At 54.2% G+C, this 23617-nt stretch overlaps 2 protein-coding genes across 4 annotated transcripts in view; both read right to left on the bottom strand.

Annotated features, from left to right (window-relative positions):
• Nucleotides 1-11147, bottom strand: part of SEPTIN9 (septin 9) — a 195344-nt gene extending 184197 nt beyond the window's left edge. Inside the window, exon 1 of the mRNA XM_059908647.1 lies at nucleotides 11054-11147. Coding sequence (XP_059764630.1) covers nucleotides 11054-11132 — 79 coding nt within the window. The 5' untranslated portion in view covers nucleotides 11133-11147. The remainder of the gene's footprint in view (nucleotides 1-11053) is intronic.
• A 7422-nt stretch (nucleotides 11148-18569) lies between these two features.
• The window catches only part of SEC14L1 (SEC14 like lipid binding 1), a 52754-nt gene continuing 47706 nt past the window's right edge, over nucleotides 18570-23617 (bottom strand). For 2 of the 3 annotated variants that reach the window (XM_059907107.1, XM_059907106.1), the window contains 4 exons: nucleotides 22448-22699; nucleotides 21149-21327; nucleotides 20821-20922; nucleotides 18570-19080 (listed from right to left, as the gene is read on the bottom strand). In XM_059907107.1, coding sequence (XP_059763090.1) covers nucleotides 19065-19080; nucleotides 20821-20922; nucleotides 21149-21327; nucleotides 22448-22699 — 549 coding nt within the window. In that variant the 3' untranslated portion in view covers nucleotides 18570-19064. Of the gene's footprint in view, nucleotides 19081-20160; nucleotides 20923-21148; nucleotides 21328-22447; nucleotides 22700-23617 lie in introns of those variants that run through there. The other variant, XM_059907108.1, reaches the window with a different exon arrangement.

Raw genomic sequence — 23617 nt, 5'->3', positions numbered from 1 at the left:
CTGGTGGCACAGTGGTTAAGAACCCGCCTGCCAATGCAGGGGACACAGGTTCGAGCCCTGGTCTGGGAAGATCCCACACGCTGTGGAGCAACTAAGCCCGTGCGCCACAACTACTGAGCCCACGCGCCACAACTACTGAAGTCCACGTGCCTAGATCCCGTGCTCTGCGACGAGAAGCCACTGCAATGAGAAGCCCGCGCACCCCAATAAAGAGTAGCCCCCGCTCGCCGCAACTAGAGAAAGCCCGCGCGCAGCAACAAGGACCCAAAGCAGCCAAAATAAATTTATTTTAAAAAAAAAAGAAAGGGGGTGGGGAGGGCAGAGGAGGATGGGAATCTGGGTTGCAAGTCAGCACCCTGCAAGGAGCACCAATAAGGTGCTCCTGCCGAATCTGAGATATGACCAGCTACGGGGCTGCCCCTGGACCTCACTGGGGGACCAGGGTCCTGGTGCCCATCTGTGAGCTCGGCAGACACAGGTCCTACCTCTGTACTGCTCAGAGCCCAGCTCAGCGTCTTCCTTGGAGGCAAACCCCAGAGGTACCCCCAGCCAAACCCAGCAGGAGATGGGCTTCTGGTGCGTTCTCTGACCTTGCTTCTCCTTCACTGTTCTCCACCCCCTTGTAATTAACTTAAAATTATGCAATTAAAGGTTTGGTTCATTACAGCAGGCAGGTGAACAAAACAGACATGGTGACACCTTCAGGAGCTCACAGACTGGGATAAGGTGAACATGGGACAGATGAACAATGATGGTCCAACCTGGCGAGAGCGAGGATGGGGAACAGGCTGCTAGGCGAGCACAGAGCAGGAGTACCCGCCCTAACGTGGAGGGATCAGGGAAGACTTCCTGGAGGAGGTGGCCTCCTGGAGGTAAAGTTCCTCAGGTTAGGCTGAGGGAGAGAACATTCCTGGCAGAGAGCCACAGGTGACTGTGGAGCCAACCAGCCTGGGTCAGAATCCCAGGCCCTCTGCCCACCCACAGGCTGTGACTTCTTTGGGCCTCAGTTTCCCTGTCTGTAAGATGGAGAAGCAATGGGGAAGGGGGGGGTAGGGGGGAGGAGTGCAGTGTCATCCGCCTGGTGCAGTGAGGCTCAGTGAGGACTAGCCCTGCGAGGGAGGAGGGAGGCCCAGTCCCGCTGACCTTTGGAGTGTCCACTGAAGGTCCCAAGGCCCAGCTCTGGGTGTCAGACGCTTCCCCGTGTCGCGCAGTCTCCTGGCCTTGGTCCTTCCTTCCGGGACCGTCTGCCGGTGGGAAGGTTCAGGTAAGCCCCCGGCACCCTCGCCAGAGGCTGGGAGATGGCCCAGTGCCCGCCAGCCGCACTCCAGCAGGTGGCGCTGTTGCCCGTCGGACCGAGGCCCGGGGCTCCCTCCCCGCGGACCAGACCAAGAGCCAAACAGAGGCGGGGTCGGGCCTGTCTTCATCTGCAAAGTGGGGAGAGCATCCTTTGTTGTCCCTCCCTACGGATAAGAGGGAGCTGAAAATTCAGGCCCATTTTCAAGTGCTTCGTTTCTAATTATCCCGGGACCATGGAATTTGGAGTTGAGAAGAGCCTTCGAGATCTCACAGATGGAACAAACGGTCTGGCATTCCTTGACCTTTGCACGTGCCCCCCATCCGGGGCTGAGGTGCCTTCAGCTGGCTTTGGTTTCACCTTCAGAGGGATCCTCCCTCTACTCTTAGGTCTTCGTCAGGCAGGTGAGAAGGTCGGGTCTCAGAGAGGCTGAGAAACTCACACCAGGGCCCACAGCCAGTGACTAGGAGGCAGGGCTAGAAGTCTGACCCCACCAGCCCAAGCCCGATGCTCTCGACCACGCAGTCTGCAGCCCCGGGACCCTGGGAGGGCCTGGAGACCCCAGCTCCCTGCCCTGCAGCCCTCTCCTGTAGTAAGGACCTTGACGATCCATCTTCATCCTCCATTCAACCACCCCCACCTGTGAGACTCCGGGGCTACAGCACTGAACACGACACACGGGGCCCCTGCTCTCACGGGGCCCGAGTCTGCGGGTCACTTCAAAGGAGACTGCTGGAGTACCTGAGCAGGAGGTGCCATTTAAATCAGGTGGTCAGAGATGGGGCCATCAGGCCAAGACCTGGGGGAGAGACGGCAGGTGCAAAGGCCCTGGGGCAGAGACCAGCCTGACTTGCTCTGGGAGGGAAGGGAGGCAGGGGAGAGGGTCTGCAAAGAGGCTGAGCTGATGAGCAGGGCTAGTGTGGTGAGCTGCACACAAACCAAGTTCGTACAAGAGACCAGGCGTCAGCAAGTGTAATCTTCCACCTCAGTGCTGGCCAGTGGACACTGTTCTCTCCATTTTGGTAGATAAGAGGCATGAGCTTCTGGGACTTCCCTGGTGGTCGGTGGGTAAGACTCCACGCTCCCAATGCAGGGGGCCTGGGCTCGATCCCTGGTTGGGGAACTAGATCCCGCATGCCTGCTGCAACAAAGACCACGCACGCCGCAACTCAGACCCGGCACGGCCAAAATAAATAAATATTAACAAAATTTTTAACATAAATAAAAAAAGAGGCATGAGCTTCTGAGAAATTCATTCTCCCAAGGCCTCGCAGCTAGAAAATCATGGCCTGGGATGGGCAGCCTTTCTCTCCCCATGATGTGCTGTCTCAGAGCCTCTGCTCCCCTCGTTCCCCTGAACTTTGCAGAGTCTAACTGCCCACCACAGTTCCTTCCTAAAGCTCGAGTCCCCCCACCACAGTTCCTTCCTAAAGCTCAAGTCCCCCCACCACAGTTCCTTCCTAAAGCTCTGAACTTTCCGCTCTCCTTTCCCCCAGACTCCTCCCTCTCCCCGCACACAGTGTTGATTACAGCTGCCCTGTAATCAACAGGTTGATTGATGCCCTGTAATCAACAGCTGGTGCCCAGCACCCTGCCCTGGGTCCTGTCACTGCCCCCTCCTGGCTGAGTTCCCTGCCCAGCCCACCATCCACTCTCACTGTTCTGATCGGCTCAGATTCCCCAGTGTTCATACCCAAAGTGGGTCACAAAAGTTTGAAGTGGATCCTTAGGAACCAAGCTTACAGGAGATCATGAACAGGTTAGCCTGAGGTTTGGAACCAAGGCTGCAAATACCCTGAGGGAGATCCTTCCACTGAGAAAACTCAGGGGGAACAGTCATCATGCAGTGGGGGGCTCTGAGGGTTCAGACTCCAGCTTGATGAGTGTAGGGGAGGGGCTGTTGAAGCCGTTACCTCGGATAGATTTGGGGTCAGGAACAGGATCTCTCAGGAGGGACAATCAAGGAGGCAGGGTGAGGATGCAGAGAGGACACTTCAGGCTCCGGGTCTGACGGCCACAGAGCCTGGCACTGGAGGCAAAGGTGAATGAGCTGATTTCATCAGGAATCAGTGAGACTTGGGCACAAATGGTTCTACTCCCGCCACAGGTGAGAAGTGCCCCCAGGTGTTGGTGGGTAGGAGGTCTCCCATTTCCATACGGCACACAGAGCGGCCATGACACAGCTAGGGGTAAGTGGGGCAGTGCATTCCGGTCTGGTGAGACACAGCCATGAAGGTGTGCGCCCTCTTCCTTCACTTGCGGACGCTAAGAAGTGGAGCTGGACAGAACGCACCTGCACACCTGCTGTAAACAGGTGTGAATGAATCACCTGGGAGACACGGGCTTATGGCAGGCAGAGGTTCTGAGGTTTGGGGGTTTTTGCTGGTACTCTGGCCTGGTGAGGCCTTGGGAAGTTCAGGTTACAGGTGGGAAGGAAAGATTGCAGAGCCAGACAAAACCCGTCCTGTGTCACTTAGCCACACGGTGACCAGCATTGCCACTTTACCCACACAGCTGCTACTCTTCCTATGACTAGGTCTCCTTGCCTAGGGCAGTGCACCTGCTCTGGGCCAGCATTCTACCCCCAGGCATGGGCCGAGGGGCTTGGAGTTCAGCCAGCTCCCCAGGCCCAATGTCTCGGGTCTGGAAAAGTGATATTATGTGTGATGCAGCCAGACTCCAGGCTCAAGAAGGACGTACAATTACCAGGAATCAGTGAGAATTGTGAGTGTCCATGCTTTGCAGACCACGAGCACCCCCATGCTCAGATTTTGGTCTCTAAAACCAGTCTCTCCTCAAAGGAACCAGGGCTCCTTGGAGAAATGGCTGATTCCAGGTCTAGGGGCAGAGAATGTACAAAGTGATCATGGGACATCTTGTGCCAGAAAGCAAGGAAGCTTTCCAAGACTAATAGGGTCATGTCAAAAGGACACAGGAACCAGCTCAAAGAGGGTACCCCTGGCCACAGCTGTGACCATTTGAGCATCAGAAAGAATAATGATTGAAACACACTGGATACATAAAAATCCATGAGTCCATTATAATCAACAAGGAAAAAGCAAAGACAAAACAAACAAATAAAACCTTCCTTGCCTTTCTTGGAAATGATTACACTTGCTCCTTAATTTGAAAACAGGATATAAAGAGAACAAATCAAATGTCAACACTGCCACTCAAGTAGGAACTGTATTTAAGGACAACAGAATGGCCCAGCTGATGCGGCAAATTCTTCTTTCAGAAGAACGTCAAGCAATACACGTAGAAGGAGTGAGCAACTAGAAAATCCCCATTTTGTAACTCTGAATGAAACGACTGATTCAAGCAGGGTCATCAGCAGGTGCTGGTGACAGACTGGCAGGGAACTACATGTTCTCCCTGTGCCACAGTGTCCCCCATGGGTTACCCGATGGCCCCCAAGAGGGGAGCTGTGGCTTTAAGAATGGAGAGGGCCAGCTCTCACCCCCGAGCCCAGGGACCAACCTTAGAATCCCCGAGAGGGGTGTCACCACTGGCCACGATGTGTGTCCTGATGTGACGCATCACCTACAAGACGTTCCCGCCAAACGTCTAACCTTCTGTTCACACCTCGTTCAGATCTGACACCCATGTCACAGCCAATGTGGGGCGACAAAGCAAGTGACAGCAAGAGAAAGCAGACAAATCCTGAAGGTCGGACACTCTGCAAATCACCCGGCCCAGTCTCTTCCACAGTCAGTGTCATAAAAACAAAAGGGGAGGCGGGTCTGGTTCTAGGTTACAAGTGACATATGAGACTTAACAACCCAGTGCAAGGCACCATCCTTGATCACATCTTGATTGAACAAGTCAGCTCTGAGAGACATTTGGGAGATAAGTGGACAGATTTGAACATGGACCAGGCACTCAGTGACATTAAGGAATTATTGTTAATTTTGTTAGCTGTGATAATGGCATTTTTGTTTTGCTTGGTTTTGTTTTTTGGCCGCGCCATGTGGCACGCGGGATCTTAGTTCCCCAACCAGGGATCGAACCCGCGCCCCTTGCAGTGGAAGTGCGGAGTCTTAACCACTGGACCACCAGCGAAGTCCAATAATGGCATTGTTGAAGCAGGAAATGTCTTTTTTTTTTTTTTGGCCACGTTGCACGACTTGTGGGATCTTAGTTGCCCGACCAGGGACTGAACCCAGGCCCCGGCAGTGAAAGCACCAAGTCCTAACTACTGGATCGCCAGGGAATTCCCGAAAATGTCCTTTTTTGAAGACACGCGTACTCAAATACTAAGGGCGGAAATGTCACAAAGATGGCAACTTACTTTAAAATAATTTTGGAAAAACCAGATGAAGCAAATATGGCAAAATGTTAGCAACTGCTAAATCGAGAGGATGGATGCACAGGCATTTGGAATGCTACTCTCTGTACTTTTCCATATGTTTGAAATTTCTCATAATAGTTTTTTTTAAACTTCCAATAAAGATCAAGTACAGATCACACGGGGGACGTGGGCATTGTATAGCGCACAACTATAGTGGCAACAATAAAGGGCAGTCGATGACCCTGACGTACAGGGAGGGGCCGTGTTGGAATTTCCACGTGGGTGCTTGGGAGGTGGGGACGGGTGCCAGGGGACGAAAGCCCTGCGGGCCCCGGGGGCACCTTCTCCGGGGCTCAGCACCCGGTCCATGGCTCACACACCCCACGGCCAGAGTGGAGACGGAGGAATTGTATGACTTGTCACAAACCACATCATTAGTAGGTGAGGGAGTTGAGTGCTGAACAACAATCTTAGAAACTGGAGAGCATGGCAGCCTGGGGACACTTAGGGAAGGAGCAATAGAGGAGTACGTGGGTGGGGAGGCCCCGGCGCTCAGACTACAGCCTCCACCTGAGACCTCCGCTCCTGACCAATCACAGCACCTGCTGAGGCTTCCGGCCAGTTCAAGGTGTTCCTTGAGCCACAGGCCCCCGCAGGCCAGTCTGCGCCCTGCCTGGGGGATTCTGGTCACCCCTGACTCACCTCCAGTTTCATCGTCCCATTGGGAGGATTTGCTTTGTTTCCGGACGGGAGCTGCCTGTGTGAGGCTGGCAGGATTGTCTGGTGACGTGCGCTGCAGGCTCTCCCTGAGCCACTTTCATGGAAGAGGTGCTATTTACCTTCTCAATTCGTTTCCAGGGGGCTGGGGGTGTGGGAGCCTCGCCAGGAAAAGTATTGAGAAACTGCGGTCTCTGAGAAAGGTCACTGGTCCCCGCGGCAAATGCAGCAGCCCGGCTGGTCCGTGGGTGCCCCCAGGTCACTGCCCTGGAGTGTGCACAGCCGTCCTCGGCCACAGATGGAGGCACAGCGAGCTGTCCCCACGGCAGCCATCCCGGGAGCCAGACCTGAGGACGGGAGTGTCGTGGGCACATGCGCTAGCAGCCCTGGCTCAGCTCGGGGGCCATGCGTCTACCTGGGATTCTCTCGAAGGCTCAGCCGTCTGGGGAGTGGGCGAGTCTGGAGTTGGCCCTCTGGAAAGGCCCAAGGCATAATGTGACACCCCAAATCAAGGGGAAGGTCTCCAGGAAGGAGTGCTGCCCTATGGGGTCAGGTTTGCTGACATTTAAGAACTAATGTAATCCAGCTATAGGTATTGGAGAATGCAGACTTCTACCGTGTTATGTTCATTAGCTTGTCTCTCAAGTTTCAGGAGACCCTCAAGTTGGTCTGAGTCCTTTGCCTGGAGGAGCCTTGGCTGCTGGACCCCGAGGGGCTGTGTGGCCGTGTTCCCAGGACCACAGCCACAGAAGCAGCCGGCGGCCCTCGCTGGGGTGCACAGCCTCGTGGAGGGCCTCACCCTGTGTTCTGCTCCCCTACTTCTGTCTTCCCTCTGAGACCAAGCAGGCCTCCTCTGGCTGTGAAAGCTGGAGGGAAGGAACAGCGGAGCAGACAGCCTGTGACAACACCCGGCTGGGCTGAGCTGGAGCCCGGAATGGCTCTGGGGGCCTTGGTGCAGCCGAGACCCTGCAAGTTTCAGACTAGCTCTGATCACATCTGAGGAAGGAACCGAACCCTGAGTGTGACTGCAAGGTCCTCAGGTCACCTTGAATCGTCGTCATCATGGGCTTCCTCCAGTGGCAAACATTTATAAAAGACTTGCTGTGTATGTGCCAGGCTCGAGGCTAAGCACACCATGCACGTGAGCTCATTCCACCCGGAGAATAACCCTCTTGAGATTTAAAGAGGTCCCATAGCTTCCCCAATGCCGGACAGGTAGCCCGTGGCAGAGCTGAGGCCTGCAGTCCCCGAGCCCTCGCCGGCTCTCTGACACCTGGGCTCCCGTGTCTCGGTCTGCAGACGTCCAGCCTGCAGGCGTGAGACAGGACACACGCAGACCCCAGGGCTGTGGGACGTGCCTGGATGAAGATAAGAAATCCCCATCTGGCTCTGACCAAGGCCGTCCCGAGGGAGTCGGGAGAACAGGCTGAAAACAGGAGTGACATTCTGCTTATCTGGGGCAACTTCCCTCCGATGTGCACGTCATGCGCCAGAGCCGCTGACCCTGTCTGGGTGACAACGTCCAATGCGTGACTGGATTCACGCACCCTGTTCTAGGACAGACAGACTCAGCCTTAGGGTACGTCTGAACCCCCACATCGCACGCACACACTTCTATCGCTGCCCCCAAATAACTGTATTCGTGATTTAAGGAAATTCCCCTCCGTGTCTAGTTTCATTTACTAAACAGAAAATCAGGAAGTAACCACAAGGGGAATCTGGCTTTACTAAAGGATTCTTTCTGGGGGCTCCTTTCTACACCCTTTTCCCAGAGCACATCTTCAAATCTGATCTGATCGACTGGGAAGGTGTTTACTGAGGAGCCTGCAGTCACGTCTGGACCTTGGAGTCTGCGGTGAGTAGTTACCGATGACGATGAGGATGAAGACGGTCCGTGAGGCACAACAGCTGGAACAAACCCGGGCATTGTCCGGAGGTGAGCGCGATACTGTGTGGTCCAGATGTCCCGGCCCGGATCTGCAAGGCTGTGTTCTCCGTGCAGGATCAGGCAGGGGAGAGTCCACGTTGGGGCCTGGAATTCAAACTCCCTCGGCTCTTGGTCCAGCCAAGGAGACTAATTTCTGCCCGTCCCAAGCGTCTGCAATCTCAGTGGCTGCCGTGGGAGAAATGGACCTTGGAGGAGTCCGAGTTGCACCCTTCATTAAAAACACGCTCCTCACACCGGCTGCTGCACTTGCAATGGGCAGAGCACCAATCTGGGGGCCCAGGACCAGAAGCCAAGCTCCAGCTCTGCCTCCACGGACTCGCTGTTACTTTGGGCAAATGTCTTAACCTCTCTGGACCTCAGTTTCTTCCTCCCACTCATGAGAGTGTTGGATTAGAACAGCAACTGGGGATGGTTTCACCCCCACAGGGGGACAGTGCACCATGTATGGAGACATCATTGGCTGTCACAAAGGGGGGTGCTACTGGCACCTGGAGGCTAGAGGCCCGGTATGCTGCCAAACACCCTGCAGTGCACAGACAGCCCCCACCGCAAAGAATGATCCCGCCCAGGACGTCAGTGGGCCTGAAGTTGATGCCACTTGTCAGGATGACAGGACAGGACCAAGGTCGTAGCCAGCCCTGGCCGGGCAGGACTCGACCGGGGAGGCGGAGAAGGCTCACTGCCCAGTTCTCCCCCGTCCCGTCCTTGAGGCTTTCCAGGGAATCTGGTGACATTCCAATGGGATTCCCTCCAGCTCTGGCAACAGCACAGAAGATGTGAGGAGCTGGCAGCCAAGCCTGGAGCTCGTGACAGTGAACCCTGGGAACTCGGGGTCAAAATGTCACATTCGGGGCTCCGCAGAGTACAGGGTGACCGAGGCCGGGGCCTGCCCTCTCTCCTCCATCCTGCCTTCGTTTGTTCATTTCCTAATAGCTTCAGAGACAGGTAGGCACCCCTTTAACCTGATAGATGTTCCCTGCCTATTTCCAGAGGCAGTGGAACCAATATTCTTGATGGTGGTTAATAAAAACCCATGTGCCTCTTTCAGATCTGTACTGGGAATCAGACCCTGCCCAGGAAACAGCCACCTGCTCCAGAAGCCCAAAACTGACCCCTAACAAGTGACCCACAGCAAAGTAGAGCCAAGGTTTCGGGGCAAAGCCTTCCCCACTTGTCTCTAGTTTGCATTTTCTCTTCAGCTTTCTCTTGTAATTTTTCCAAACCAAACAGCGTCCTGGGAAGCATACTGAGGTGTTTTAAAATGAGGCAAGGGACCTCCCCGGTGGTCCAGTGGGTAAGACTCCGTGCAATGCAGGGGGCCCGGGGTTCAATCCCTGGTCGGGGACCTAGATCCCACATGCCACAACTAAGACCCGACGCAGCCAAAATAAATAAATAAATATATTTTTTAAAAGACCACTTGATTTAAATAAATAAATAAATACATAAAATGAGGCAATAAAAGAAATCACTTGTCCTCGGACAACAGCCGGTTGGTTATCTGGCCGCATGTTTCTGGGACTCAGCGCTGACGCGGGGATGCTGCCAGCTGTGTGTCCACGTGAGGGCGCTCACGACTGTGGCCGCTGCGTATGGAAAGTGTCCACGGTCAACACCTGAGCCGACTGGCATTAGCACTGCGAGTTTTCAACTCTTAAAACTGTCTGTCGGGACTTCCCTGATGGTGCAGTGGTTAAGAATCCGCCTGCAATGCAGGGGACATGGGTTCGAGCACTGGTCCGGGAAGATCCCACATGCCGCGGAGCAATGAAGCCTGTGTGCCACAACTACTGAGCCTGTGCTCTACAGCCCGCGAGCCACAACTACTGAAGCCTGTGCACCTAGCCCCCGTGCTCCTCAACAAGAGAAGCCACTGCAATGAGAAGCCCGCGCACCGCAAGGAAGAGTAGCCCCCACTCGCCGCAACTAGAGAAAGCCCGTGCACAGCAGCGAAGACCCAACGCAGCCAAAAATAAATAAATAAATTAATTAATTAATTAATTTAAAAAAACCAACTGTCTGTCCACAAGCAGCTGCCCAGCTGGCCCTGGCCCTCCCTGGGGACCTGCTACTGTCCGCCTATTTCTCCCCGCCCTCCCTACCCCCCACTCGGCACCAGTCCCTAAAGGATTTCTCACCAGGGTCTCAAGGAGCTGGAAATGAGTTTGGCCCTGCAGCGGCTGAATCTAGAGTCACTGAAGATGAATCAAAAGTCACTACATAGAAACCAATATCTGATGCATCAGAGATTCAAATGTGAAAAAATAAAGCCATGAAAGCACCTTAAGAATGTAGGAGATTTTTTTCTTTTTTTTTTTTTTTTTTTTTTGCCATGCCACACAGCTTGTAGGATCTCAGTTACTCCACCAGGGGTTGAACCCAGGCCACTGCAGTGAAAGCCCGTAATCCCAATCACTAGGCCACCAGGGAACTCCCCAAGAATGTACGAGAATTCAGCATGGGGAACTCCTTTCTAAGCAAGGTGTAAAACCCAGAAGCTACTACGGAAAAGATAATAGAGTTGCTCTCATAAAGGTTAAAATTTTCTGTTCAAAAATAAACAAAACAAAAGAGTCAAGGCCAAAGGACAGAAAAGACAACTGCTCCCACCTCATTCAGAGCTTAAGCCAAAAAGCTGGTGGCCTCGCAGAACCCATACAGCCTTTGGGGACCTAGCCTCCCCTCCCCCCCCCGACTCTGACCTCATCCCTGTATTTGCCAGGACAAGCTCCTTTCTGCAGTGGTGACAGATAAACCCTGACGTCACATAGGCGTAATGCAGTATGAATTTACCCCCACTCACTCCAAGTCCAGTGAGAGGCAGGCAGCAGCCACTCCACGCGGTGACTCAGGGATCCAGTCCATCCTGGGCACGGGGCCATCACTGTTTGAGCTTGTCCAGAGGCAGCTCATCTCCTCGGTACCAGGTCCCCGTCCCTAACAGCCAAGTCCTGCGGTGCCAAAATCAAAGTGCAGGTGAGGGAGAAAATAGCAGCAGGTGCCTGTCCACAGACTCACACCTGTCCTCGCTCTCTTTCCCGTGCAGAACTCCGATTTGCCCTATTTCGCTTCCAAACACAAAGGGTCTCCTACTTGCTTGTCTGTGGGTCGGCAGAGAGCGGTTCTGAAATAGGTAATCAGGTCCCAGGAAGCTGAGCGCCACCCTCCACATACACCCACCCACCGACCACCAGGGACCCTTCCCCTCCTCCAGGCTTCTCCTACATGGTCTGTAGGGCACGGATCCTCCAGAGACCTCCGCAGGGTCAACACAGACCCAGCGTGCGCACATACACACACACGCACACATGCATGCACACGCATGCACACGCATGCCAATGCCTGGGGCCGCGAGGGGGGTGACATCCCCTCCGGGAAGCGCTGCAGGGACAGGGCCGCCCGGCAGGGCTCAGGGTTTACCTGTCAGCGGGTGGCTCCGGACAGGACTTCCGGAAACGCGGCAGGTGCCTCCCCTCGCCCTCTGGGCTGCCCTGCCACTGGGCCTGCACCGCCTTCCTCACCAGGCCCGGCAGGCCGGCACCCAGGGCCCAGGATTCTTCCGGGGGCCCCCGAACGTGTCTTAACTTCTCTTAAAATCAGAAGGAAACATGAGCACAGCCGTCCCTTGGTTTCTGGGGGGAGTGGCTCCAGGCGCCCCCGTGGCGCCCAGACCCCGCGGCTGCGTGAATCCCTCACCCAGAATTCCGCCCGCGGCTGCGGATTTCGCATCCGCAGATTCGCTCCAAACAGCCACGGCCAGTTGAATCTGAGGATGCGAAACCCGCGGCCACGGAGGGCCGACTGTGTCCCAGGGCTGAGTGTATAATGAATGCAGACTGGATTACGTGCATCTTTCTGCCTCCAGACAGAAACGTCCTCCGCCACCTTGTCGAACAGAGGAAGGCGAACGTGCCCGGCCCGTGGGGTCAGAACAACGCCCTGACTGCGAGGCCGGAACGATGAGAACGCCACTCCCACTGCACAGATATTTCGGGATGTCTGCCCCGTGGCAGGCACTGTCCTTAAGCCCCGGCAGGGCCAGAGCCATGGGCGGGGTGAACCCCCGCCCCTTGAGCGTGGGGGCCTCGTCTCCGCCCGCCCCGCCCCGACGCCTTGTGCTGAGCGCCCCACACGCAGCGCGATGAGTGAGGCCCGCAGGAGGCCAGCGTGCGGGCAGAGAGAAGGTGCCGGAAGGCCTGGGAGCAGCTCTCCCGGGCAGCCACCTACCCCCCCCCCCCCCCCCCCAGCCCCTGGCTCCAGCAGCAAGCCGTCTGTCCTCCGGTTCTCACGGGCGCCTGAGCAGAGGGGCATTTAATCATCCCCTGTGGTTGTCTCATTTCCTCCCCTGAAGAGGGAAGAAAGGGCGCCACGACGCTGTCTTACTGCTTGCCCTTTCTGATCTCCCCTGTGGTGGCTTGCCTTCCGTTGATGCCGAGCTCGTCCTTCTCCCAGAGGACCCTCCCGCGCAGGCACGGCGGGGACGCGCGGGCCCTGGTGTCTCCACGGACCGGGGCCTGGCTGTGCCCCCAAGTCCTTGGTGCGCCCCGGCTGTACCGCACTCCCCGCGTTCGCAGAGCGCCTCCAAGTGTGTGACGTGCTCCGGTATCGCTTGCTTGTTGCGTCTTGACAACGACCCGAGGAGATAACCTGCTTCTTCCCACTTTATGATCAGCGGCAACGACAGCGAGATGGAAGGGACGCGGGAGCTCTCCCGGCTCAGCCTTCACGGTGGGCGGATGAGAATCGGGGCAGAGGAGGCTACCCTGCTGGACTCACGGCCACCTGCTCGGGGAACACCCCCCTCACCCCTCTGGGCTGCACCTTCTCAAGCTGTAAGAGCTGGAACCACATCAGGCTAAGCTCTCTGCCCAGCTCTGAAAGACTGGAATTTTTTTTTCTTTTTTTCTTTTTTTTTTTTTTTTAGAAAATTTAATGGCTGCTTTCTTTTTTTTTTAATTTATTTTATTTATTTTGGCTACATTGGGTCTTAGTTGCAGCACGCAGAATCTTCACTGCGGCGTGTGGGCTCTTCGTTGTGGCGCGTGGGCTTCTCTCTAGTTGTGGCGCGCCAGCTTAGCTGCCCTGCAGCATGTGGGATCTTAGTTTCCCAACCAGGGATCAAACCCACATCCCCTGCATTGGAAGGGGGATTATTAACCACTGGACCACTAGGGAAGTCCCCAGCCTGGAATTTTATTCTACATAAAATAAAGAAGGATAAGCCTATTGATGGAAAAAACCCAAACCAAAACACACACACACACACACACACACACACACACACACACACAACAAGGAGAGATGATTCCAGATTAACCAGTTTTTGGTAAATGTCAAAGGCTTTGCAATGCCAGGACTTCGGAGCAGACTTCCTGTAATCGGTCAAGGTTCCACAGAGAAACAGACCCAATAGGATGCATATATACAGAAAGAGGCGTATTATAAGGAATTGGCTCACGTGACGATGGAGGATGACAAGTCCCAAGACCTGCAGTGGGCAAGCTGGAGACCCAGGAGAGCTGATGGCATAACTCCCGTCTGGAGGCCGGCAGGCCTGAGACCCAGGAAGAGCCGGTGCTCCAGTCCAAAGGAGAGAAAAGCCAGTATCCCATATCATGGCCATTGGGCAGGAGGAAGCCTCTCTTACTTGGGGGAGGGTCAACATTTTTGTTCTATTCAGGCCTTCAACTGACTGCATGAGGCCCACCCACGTTAGGGAGGGCAATCTGCTTTACTCAGTCTACTTAGTAAATGTTACTCTCATTGAAAAACACCCGCACAGGGACTTCCCTGGTGGCACAGTGGTTGAGAATCCACCTGCCGATGCAGGCAACACGGGTTCGAGCCCTGGTCTGGGAAGATCCCACATGCCGCGGAGCAACTAAGCCCATGCGCCACAACTACTGAGCCTGTGCTCTAGAGCCTGCAAGCCACAACTACTGAGCCCACGTGCCACAACTACTGAGCCCACAAGCCACACCACTGAAGCCTGCACACGTAGAGCCCATGCTCCACAACAAGAGAAGCCACCACAATGAGAAGCCCGCGCACAACAAAGAGTAGCCCCCGCTCGCCGTAACTAGAGAGAGCCCATGCGCAACGAAGACCCAGTACAGCCAAAAATAAATAAATTAAAAAAAAAAAAAGAAAAAAAAACACCCTCACAGACACACTCAGAACCTTAGTTTGACCAAATATCTGGCCCATGGCCCAACCAAATTGCCACACAAAATTAACCATCACACCCCTCCCGAGGTAAGATTTCGGTAGACATGCAGGATGGAGACTTTGCTCCCATGGCTTGGACTCCAGGGGCGGAGCTGAAAGGAGCAAAGACAAGCTCATCGCCCCAGCTCGGTGACCGGGATGCGCATCTCCCATGTGGCCACGAGGTGGCGCCCGCGGAGGCAGTTCCCTGGATGGAGCCGTGACCACCTGCAGCCGGCTGGAAAGGGGCTCCACCTGGGGGCTGAGGTTGGGTTTCACTCTCTGGCTGTAGCCCCAGGGACTCAGATCTAGAGTGCAGACCAGCCTTGCAAAAGGGAAGGAGAAGGACTTGGCAGCCAGACAATTCCATGGAAATCTGGAAGGCTCTACAGGTGGAGCTGAGAGGGTCCTCCTTTCTGCAGCCAGGCACTTGCCCCTCTTTGGTTCCCAGAAATAGCCCAGAAACCCTCTGTGCTTGTGTCTCACTTTGACACAGAGTGGTTTGGGGCTGGTGCACAGAGGCTCAGTGATTTGAATATCCCAGGGCTCGTAGCTGGCTCTCTGTCGCCGTCAAACTGGGTCCTGGTGAGTGACCGAGCTCTTAAACCCAAAGGCAAGGTCAGAGTGGGAAATAGTCTAGTTGCTTCTCTTTGAAGGAAGAGAAAGGACGGGTCATGGGCAGCACATGGCAAGGGGCAGAGCTTTAAAGGGACTGGCCTCAGATTTTCTCCTGGAGAACTGCAGGAGCCTTGCTGTCACTTGTTACCAGCTGGGTGACTCTGCTTTGCTGTCCTGGGCACAGACACAACAAAAGCAGGATCAAACACTAGCTCCTGCAGGGTACGTCCCCGGCCACAGTGCCTGGGCCATACGTGCCGGCAGTCCCCACCTGGTGATTTGGGTAAAAGAAGGAAACTCCCAATTAAAGAACCTGCATTACTTTCCTTGAAGGCAAACTAACCCACCTAAAGCCCTAACTAAAACAAAAAACAACAAACCTTTCTATTGTAAGATAAAACACAGACATGGGAGAGCACACATGTCGAATCTGCGACTCAGTGAATAAGACTGCCCCACGCCTCCCATTCCCTAGGCTGCACCCCAGAAGGAACCACCACACTGGCTACGTGCATCTCTAGTTAATAGTTTGGTCTTGCCCATTATTAAAAATCTAGTAGGTCTCTTTAATTTATAGGACCCCCCCCCCCTCACCAGTTCCTTTCTTTCCCTCACAATTTATCTGTTGAAGAACCCAAGCCTTTTGACCTTTGTTTTCCACAGTGCGGTTCAACTGTTGCCTATCTTCTGTGCTTCCTGCAAATCGGCAGCCGGATCCAGAGCCTGGATCAGCTCAGGCTGGAGAACTGACAGGACTGTAGGTCTCCAGAGGCACAGCCTATCCAGTTGTCTCCCTTTCTGTGATCTTAGCAGCTGACGATGCGTGATACCTGTAGCTGTTCACTCACTGGGGCTGCAAAACGGTGTTATTCTATCATTCCTTTGACATTTATTAGCTGGAATACTCTCATGGGTACTTCTCTCCACCTACTGTCAATTTAGGAAAGGCAGGATAAACCTTGCTTCTCTTTACTTACCAGCTTTCAAATTTGGTTCCCTATCATCCTCCGAAGGTGACCAATTTTATATGAAAATAACTTAGTAACAGAATTATGAATTCATGGATTTTAACACATTCATTGGGGTGGAAATTGATTGCAATCCAAAGTGTTCCATTCTTGACTAGCGAAAGCCTCAAGTCAGCTCCTGAGTCCTTGTGATATGACCCTAGTAGTCTTTGATCACTTCTTTTCTCTTTGATGTGACAAGATGTCCCAGGCTCCTCTTATACATATCCTGTCCCAGACCTAGAATTAACCATTTCTCCAAGAATGGCTTGTTTCTTCAGTGAGGAATGGTATTTAAAGACCACAATCTGGGTGCAAGGGATTCTCAATGTTTATGGGTTGGTCATTGTTTTAGGTGTATATGTTTCCCCCACTATCTGAAAGTAGAGTGGTCCTACGAAACCCTTCATAAGTCGAAATGGCATTAAGGGAAGAAGCAATTACCTTAGGACACATCTTGATAACAGATGCACAGAATAAATCGAGATAAAGCAGAGATGTTCACAGACACAGTTCAAAGCTGCGGCGGCTGGATGTTGAGATGCTAAGTGTGGTTCCCGGAAAGGAGCTTGGCTGTGCCACTCTCGCCGCTCGGGATGTGCTGCCTCTGTAAGGGCTGCTGCAGAACTAACGCTGAATGCTATTTTCATTCTCTGCCTTTCTTCATGAAAGCAAAAATCCTCTTCGGAGTTGTTACCGAAAATGGGTATTAATGTAGGTCTTTCATAAAAGCAAAATGGTGTAAGACGAACTCTGGAAAAGCAAGCTATACCTGTATACACACACAGACACACACACACACACACACACAAACATGTTATATATGTATCCACACATATATACATAAACATGGTTATTCTTAGTATGTGACCTATGTGTGTCTGTGTATGTGTACATGTGTGTGTGTACCCACACACACACATATATTACATACCAAGACGCTCAGAATAACCATGTTAATTTCTTGCATATGCCGTCCCCACTCTCCCCTCATTTATTTTGGCTGCGCCTCATGGCTTGGGGGATCTTAGTTCCCCAACCAGGGGTAGAACCCGTGCCCCCTGCAGTGGAAGCGTGGAGTCCTAACCACTGGACTGCCAGGGAAGTCCCAGACACTCCATTGTTTAACATGAGTCTTGTGACTATAGCTGGTTTGTGCCTCTATTTGGGGCTGATGAGGATACCTTATCCCCTAGCTTTGTTGTAAATTATGTCCATAGTTTCTTCTTTTTTCTTTTTTAACTGTGGAGAATATATATCCTAAGCTTTGCCATTTAACCCTTTTCTAGGGTACAAGTCAGTTGTACGTAGGTTTCAGGTTCCACATCCAGTCTTTCTGTTTTCATGTGGGGACGACACTACAATCTTCCCAGAATCCCCTGCTTTCCAAAGCCCTAACTTTTCAAACAAAACTGATTCATTGGTTTGCTTCACACCAACACTTTAGCGAGAACACCCCTGCCACGACTCAGGACTGCAATGCAGCCTGTGGTTAGGCTCTGTCGACGTCTGATGAGACCTGGCGTTAAAGGGAACGACACACTTACGGATCAAAACATGTTACGGCTTAGTGGCCCCGTACAAAAACCTGACGCCTGCTGTCAGGATGCCCCGTTTCACTGTGACCCTGAGACAGTCAGAGACGGGCAGAGCGGGGGACAGGTGCTCACAGCCTCACCTGCTTTTCACATTGCTCTGGCCACCACTGTGAGAACCTGACGCTAAACCAAAGGCTTGGTAAAGTGGGCCCAGGAGATGGCAGAGCTCGAAGGAATTCGTGGAAAAAGCCTTTCCCTTCCCTCGGGGACAGGCTGGCGGAGTCATCAGCTGCATGTCCTGCAGGTGCTGCTGAGGGAGGACTGAAGCCCGCCTCCTGTCTCCACTGGCTCACAACCCAGGCCGGACCGCGGGCATGGGGGCACGTGCAGGCATCACCCGCTCCCGCCCCGCGGCCGGGCCGCTCCCATGGCCGCTGCCACCAAGGATGGGCCCTCAAGGCTCCTGAGGGGGGAGGCCTTGCTCCTGCATCTGCGCCGCCCCTGCAGGCCCAACTGCAGGAGCCGGGGACAAAGGCGGCCCACGTTTCTGAAGGTCCACCCCAGCCACCGGATGGAAGGACCCATTTTGTTACTAAAGAAACATCGCATCGTGGCTGAGTCCTGCTTGACCGCATGGAGTTTAAGGAAAACTACAGCCTGTTCTCTTCCGGGAGCGAGGGAGCTGTAAGTACCGGGCTCCGCACGCCTGAGGAATCGGCAGCCCACAGCTGCGATCTGTGTGCAGGACAATGTACAACGGCCCCTCACAAGCTAGCCACTGTTCCCGAGCTTCTGGAACACCAGTCCTGTGGCTCCAGCATCCCCCCTTCCTTCAATCTCTAGAGTCTCCTAAGGACATCACACTCTTCAAGGGAGACTGCCGATTCACAGTAAGAAAAAGACGTTCTTTTTTTTAAACAGTTCACATTTATTATTGATAACAATAAAAAAATCTTTTAAAGACTATCAGTATTGTATTACCAAGAGTGAGGTAATATGTTTACAAAACATTTACAGAATTTGATACGTAAATAATGAAATTAGGAAAGAAAGTGAATTAAGACACCAGTAATAGAGGGGAAACCAAAAGGATCGTTAGTGCTGAAAACAGGTGAAATGACAGCAGCATTTTAAAAAGAGTGCAGGGCACTGAAGTAGAGTCACGATAAACTGCGTGATCGAAGTCTACCTGCCTCACAGCCCCCTTCCACGGAGGATAGGGCGATGGGTACTCAGGAGTAACCCTGTAAGTATTTTGTGCAGTGATGTGCTGTGAACGCTTAAGGATGCATTCAACTCTTTGGGGATAAAACAGTGCCACTTCTGAGTCAACTCAAAAAGAGCCGCTCTTCAGACTGGGGGAGGGGTGGCCACAATGCAGATAGTTCTACAAGCGCCCCTGGGCTCATGTGGACTGTCGAGTGAAGTGTTTTCTTGGCAGCTGTCAGCAAAATCGCCATCTGAGACACAGAGAAAGAGAGAGAGAAAGAGAGAGACGGGACCGTCTTCAGGTCCTGAGAATTTGGAAACAGGAAGCAGCAAGGATGCACTAACTAACCCTACTGTGCTTTCTGGAAACAAGCCTTTAGGTGCCAATGGTGAGCGTCTCTTGTGAAGGAAACGCGCAGCCGTGCTCCGGACGGGCCAGCAGCCCCGGGAGAAGCCCAGGAACGGCCTCGGCGTGCAGGCAGCAACCGAGTATCGCTGCCTGGGAGGGCTGCTCCGCTCCTCCCGAGCCCTCCCGACACCTCCCCGCGGGCACACACTCGTCCACACAGCTCTCCCGCCACGCGGCACCCACCTAACACCTCCAGGGCAGGTTTACAACAACGCAACTCAGGGTTTCCGTGCCCGTCACACGCTGACGATGGCCGCCTGGCTTTTGGCCCAGACCCTTAAAAGCACAGCCTCCGCCACGTGCCCACCACGGCACACGTCTTCATTCACCACGGAGACTGACCCAAGGCAACACCTGGACAGATTCGCAAAGAACCTGCTTTTCCCATAACAAGCTGAGAAAACGAGGGCCAATAAAAGGTAGACCAGGCTTGGTAATTGGAATCAAAAAGAAAAAGTAAAAAGCAGACCAACCTCACAATCTGACCTGCTTCTATGAAATCGAACCCTTCATTACTTGAACTAAGTTTCTGCTCGCCCCTTCCCTCACTGACACACACCCACTCCAAGACACATGCTTACAGGCACACACACGCCCACAGTTCCCTGTCACAAAGAAGCAGGGCTCCCCCAGGCCACACGCCGTCCCGACATGGCCACACAGTGAACACAGGACAGTTTCAAAACGGCAGATGGGACTCACTGTCTCTGCAATACCCTCCTAGTGACTAGAAGAACCATTTGGGCTCTGACGCTACCAAGCTGTGAGGGGCCCAGGGGAGGCCAATCTAGAATGAGTTCGGAACTAACGCGTGCAGGTAGGAAGAGCAACACACCGGGAGGAAAAGGGAGAGGACGCCGTCGGCCCAAGTTCATGGACAGAGGAAGCCTGCTCTCAAAGTACCAAAAGGTTTGAAAGGAGGAAAGAGAAAATAATGTTTAATGATGGCGGTGTTCTTCCTGGCATTGTGGGGAGTCCGCGAGAGCCCCTGACCCCCCAGACCCACTTTACAACAGTGGGTCCGTCTGGCCCCGGAGCCGGGCCGGGGTGCCCACAGGCCCCTCTGAGCCCTTCTGATGAAGCGGTGTCTGCTCAGAAGAGAGGAGCCTAGCGGGCAGCCACTGAATCCCCGGACCGCGTCGGCGACCGGCGGGGAGGAGGCGAGGGCCGGATGCAGGGCGGGGGACGGGTTGGCAGCTTCTGCTCCGCGGAGGAAGGTGGGTCACCTCTGACGGGCGGTGGGGAGTTCATCCACTAAGGGATGGTGTGGAGGTGCTTGGAAACATTTTTTGCATCAACATTTGAGACAAAGTCAACCTCTTAATTGGTATATAAACTACTTCTTTGAAGAGAGAGCCCTTGTGCTCTGGTTGGATTTTGTGCACACTGTATACAAAATCTATGGCTATTGAGTTAGAGTTAAAACTACCAGTCGAGATCGTTTCGCGATCAGTGCCTACGTTTACCACCTGGAGAGCTACGTGCTACCTAGAGGGCCAGAGGAGTCCGCACAACGTGGCTGCTGGGCGGGCGGGCGGCGGTCCGAGGCGGCGGGCCGTCCCCTCTGCGCACTGGGCACTACCTGGAGATCATGGAGCTGGAGTGGGACTGGCTGGACGAGGTGGTGGCGGCGCTGAGCTGGGAGAACCCGCTGTGGCTGGACTCCAGGCTGGTCATGGAGCCTCTGCAAGAAGCACGGGGCGGGGGAGGCGTGAGGACCCCACCGCGGCCGCCCACCGCCTTCCTGGCCGATCCCACCCCGCTCCCCGCAGCGCCCCCCAGAGCCGGGACGGCCGCGCGGGGCCCAGGGGAACACAGCCCCCCACCGCCCTCCCACACTGATAACGCCGTGAACTGCCAGCGACGGGTGGCCCGGAGGCCGCCCTGGCCTGGACCCCGGCCTCACGCACCGGAAGTCCTCGGACCCGATCACTTCGGTGTAGTACATCACTTTGCACTTGTGGGAAGAGACCTGCAGGGAGGCCAGCACGTCGTCCATGCGGGGCAGGCTGGTGGCGGCACAGGCCGGCATGCTGTGGAACTTCCACTGCAGGATGTAGAAGCCCGGCCACCGTGTCACGTGGGAGCCCTGCAACGAGTCAGGCGGTGCCAGCTGAGGACCTGCTTCCCGTGCCCTCCCACAACGGGTCTGACAAACGCCAGGAGACAGGGTCCACTCGGATCCAACACCGATTACTGACCATCTGGACGGGGGGAGGACCGGCTGCCCTGATTCACAATCGGGGTCCATCCCACGCTGCCTCCCGGGTGTCGGCCCTGCAGCGAGGCCTCCGCCAGGCGCTGGGGAAGCCACGGGAGGGACCCTCAGAGGCTGTCCGCCCCCAGGACTCCGCCTCGGGAGGAGGAAGCAGGCGCCCGCAGGGTGGGAGCGCCCGGGGGTCCTCTGCTCACCCTTGAGGGCCTGGGGTCAAAAAAGGCCACTTGGACCAGGCAATGCTCTCTCTGATGTGCTTCCAATGACCTTACCGGTGTATTCTGGGTTAAAAGGATGGCAATCTAAAGTAGAATGCCAGTCTGTGAAAACTACTTTCTCCCTTAATTCTGGAACTAAAGACTGTGATACAGATTAAAATGTTCATTATTTTAAAAACTGAATAAAATACTCTCTTTTACTCTGTTTCTAAGACCACCAAAACACTGACAGGCTTATCCCTGAAAACCGTAAAGACAGCAAAATTATGCATCTATTATGAAGGCCAGAAGCACCCGAGAGCTACCATTCTGAGCTCAGGCACTCAGAATAACTAGCCAAAATTTTAAATGAGCTGACGGAGCATTTAAAATAAATTAGGATGCTTAGTAATGAGACTTAATAGTTCCCTAATTACTTGTTTCTCTCACTTCTATTCGGGGTGATTTTCCTTGAAGAGAAGAACGCCGCCAGGTCAAAGGCCGTTTTAGCAGAAGCCTTCTCAATCCCAGCTTTGTACGTGCACCGAATGCCTTTTCCTTTCTTCCATGTCGCTTTTGTGAAAATACTTCCAGAAATAATTCATGACTTCAGATACAAGTAATGGATTCTGCTGAGCTCTAGGTTCTTCTGGGATTCACTCAGTTTCTTGAGTGACTCTGACCGTAACTCAGAGGACACACTGAACTGCCTGTCTACAGACGCAGGACGGGGCCGAAGCGACACTTCCTTCTCCAGACAGAAGAGCCAAGCTGTGGGGACTCCCAGGAGACCTTACCTGCACACTTTCCCCTTCTTTGCAGATCAGAGGTGACTCCACCATGCTGTAGTCACGGCCCAGCTGCCAGATTCTGTCTATCAGCTGCACGTTGTTCCCTCCTGGGGAAGTGATGCTGTGCGCCCCCAGGGAGTCCTTTTTGGGTGGCTGCGGCGACCTCTTGGAGTGATAGATGTTAAAGACGATGTCCCCTTTGCACACATCAAAATCCCAAGTGATCACCGAAGAGGCATCCACAATCTGAATGAGAATCTGGAAAAAGAGGTTGCATCAACCCACCAAAATGACCACGGGCCTCTGAGCTGACGCCGTGGCAGCAGGTCCCCCCAGCGGCTTTCCCCTAGCTAGGGGGGTACGCACGGCCGGGCCTCCTCACTCAGACTCCGCACTCCACCTTCCAGGCCTCTGCTCGCTCTTTTCATTCTTTCACCCAACTGCTCCTGCTACGCGTCAGGGCCAAGCTCTGTGCTCTGTCAGCTACACCTATGGTCCAAGCTTCCCCTCAATTCCCTGAGGGCTTTAAGACACCCAGTCCTGGCTGTAAAAAGTGTCGGAGTACAAAACAGAAATAACGCTAGACACCACAGAAGTGGTTCCGTGGGTTGCTCGGGGCTGAAGGGCACAGGGAAGGTCGCAGAAGAGCCCAGGAGGGACGGGAAGGAAGCATCCAAGCGGGGAGGGCGGGTGGACGCGAGCGCAGGCTGAGGGGCCTCTGCCCGTGGCCACTGGGCTGGGTGGGAAGAGGGCGCCACGTGGCCCGGGAGTGGGGAAAGGCCCCGGGTGTCGAGTGCCAGCCTAAAAGCTGAATTTCATGCGGTGCCCATACAGCTTCCCCACAGGGAATGATCAAAGTTATAGTTTCAAAAGATTACTGTGGGAGGGATGTGAGAATTAAAACCAGCTGTAAAAAGTTATGTATTCACTAAAAAATTCCAGCAGAAGCCAGGCCCCGCGCCCCACCCTGCCCTGGAAGCCTGCCCGCTGAGCCTTCCGAGAGGCGTGTTAGCGCTTTGCTTCTCGTCGAGCAGCCCTTTTGGTTCCACCACGGCCACTTCTCACCGCCGACAGACCCACACAGAATTTCCCTAAAGAGCGGATTCCATAAGCACAAGAGCTGTGTCTAAGCACAGCGGTGGCACCAACGACACCAAAGTGGCTCTGAGGGCCGAG

The sequence above is a fragment of the Balaenoptera ricei genome, chromosome 20, assembly GCF_028023285.1.
Source record: "Balaenoptera ricei isolate mBalRic1 chromosome 20, mBalRic1.hap2, whole genome shotgun sequence".
NCBI classification, from domain to species: domain Eukaryota; kingdom Metazoa; phylum Chordata; class Mammalia; order Artiodactyla; family Balaenopteridae; genus Balaenoptera; species Balaenoptera ricei.
Note: the sequence above shows the minus strand (reverse complement) of the source record. Positions and strands in the feature narration are given on the sequence as shown.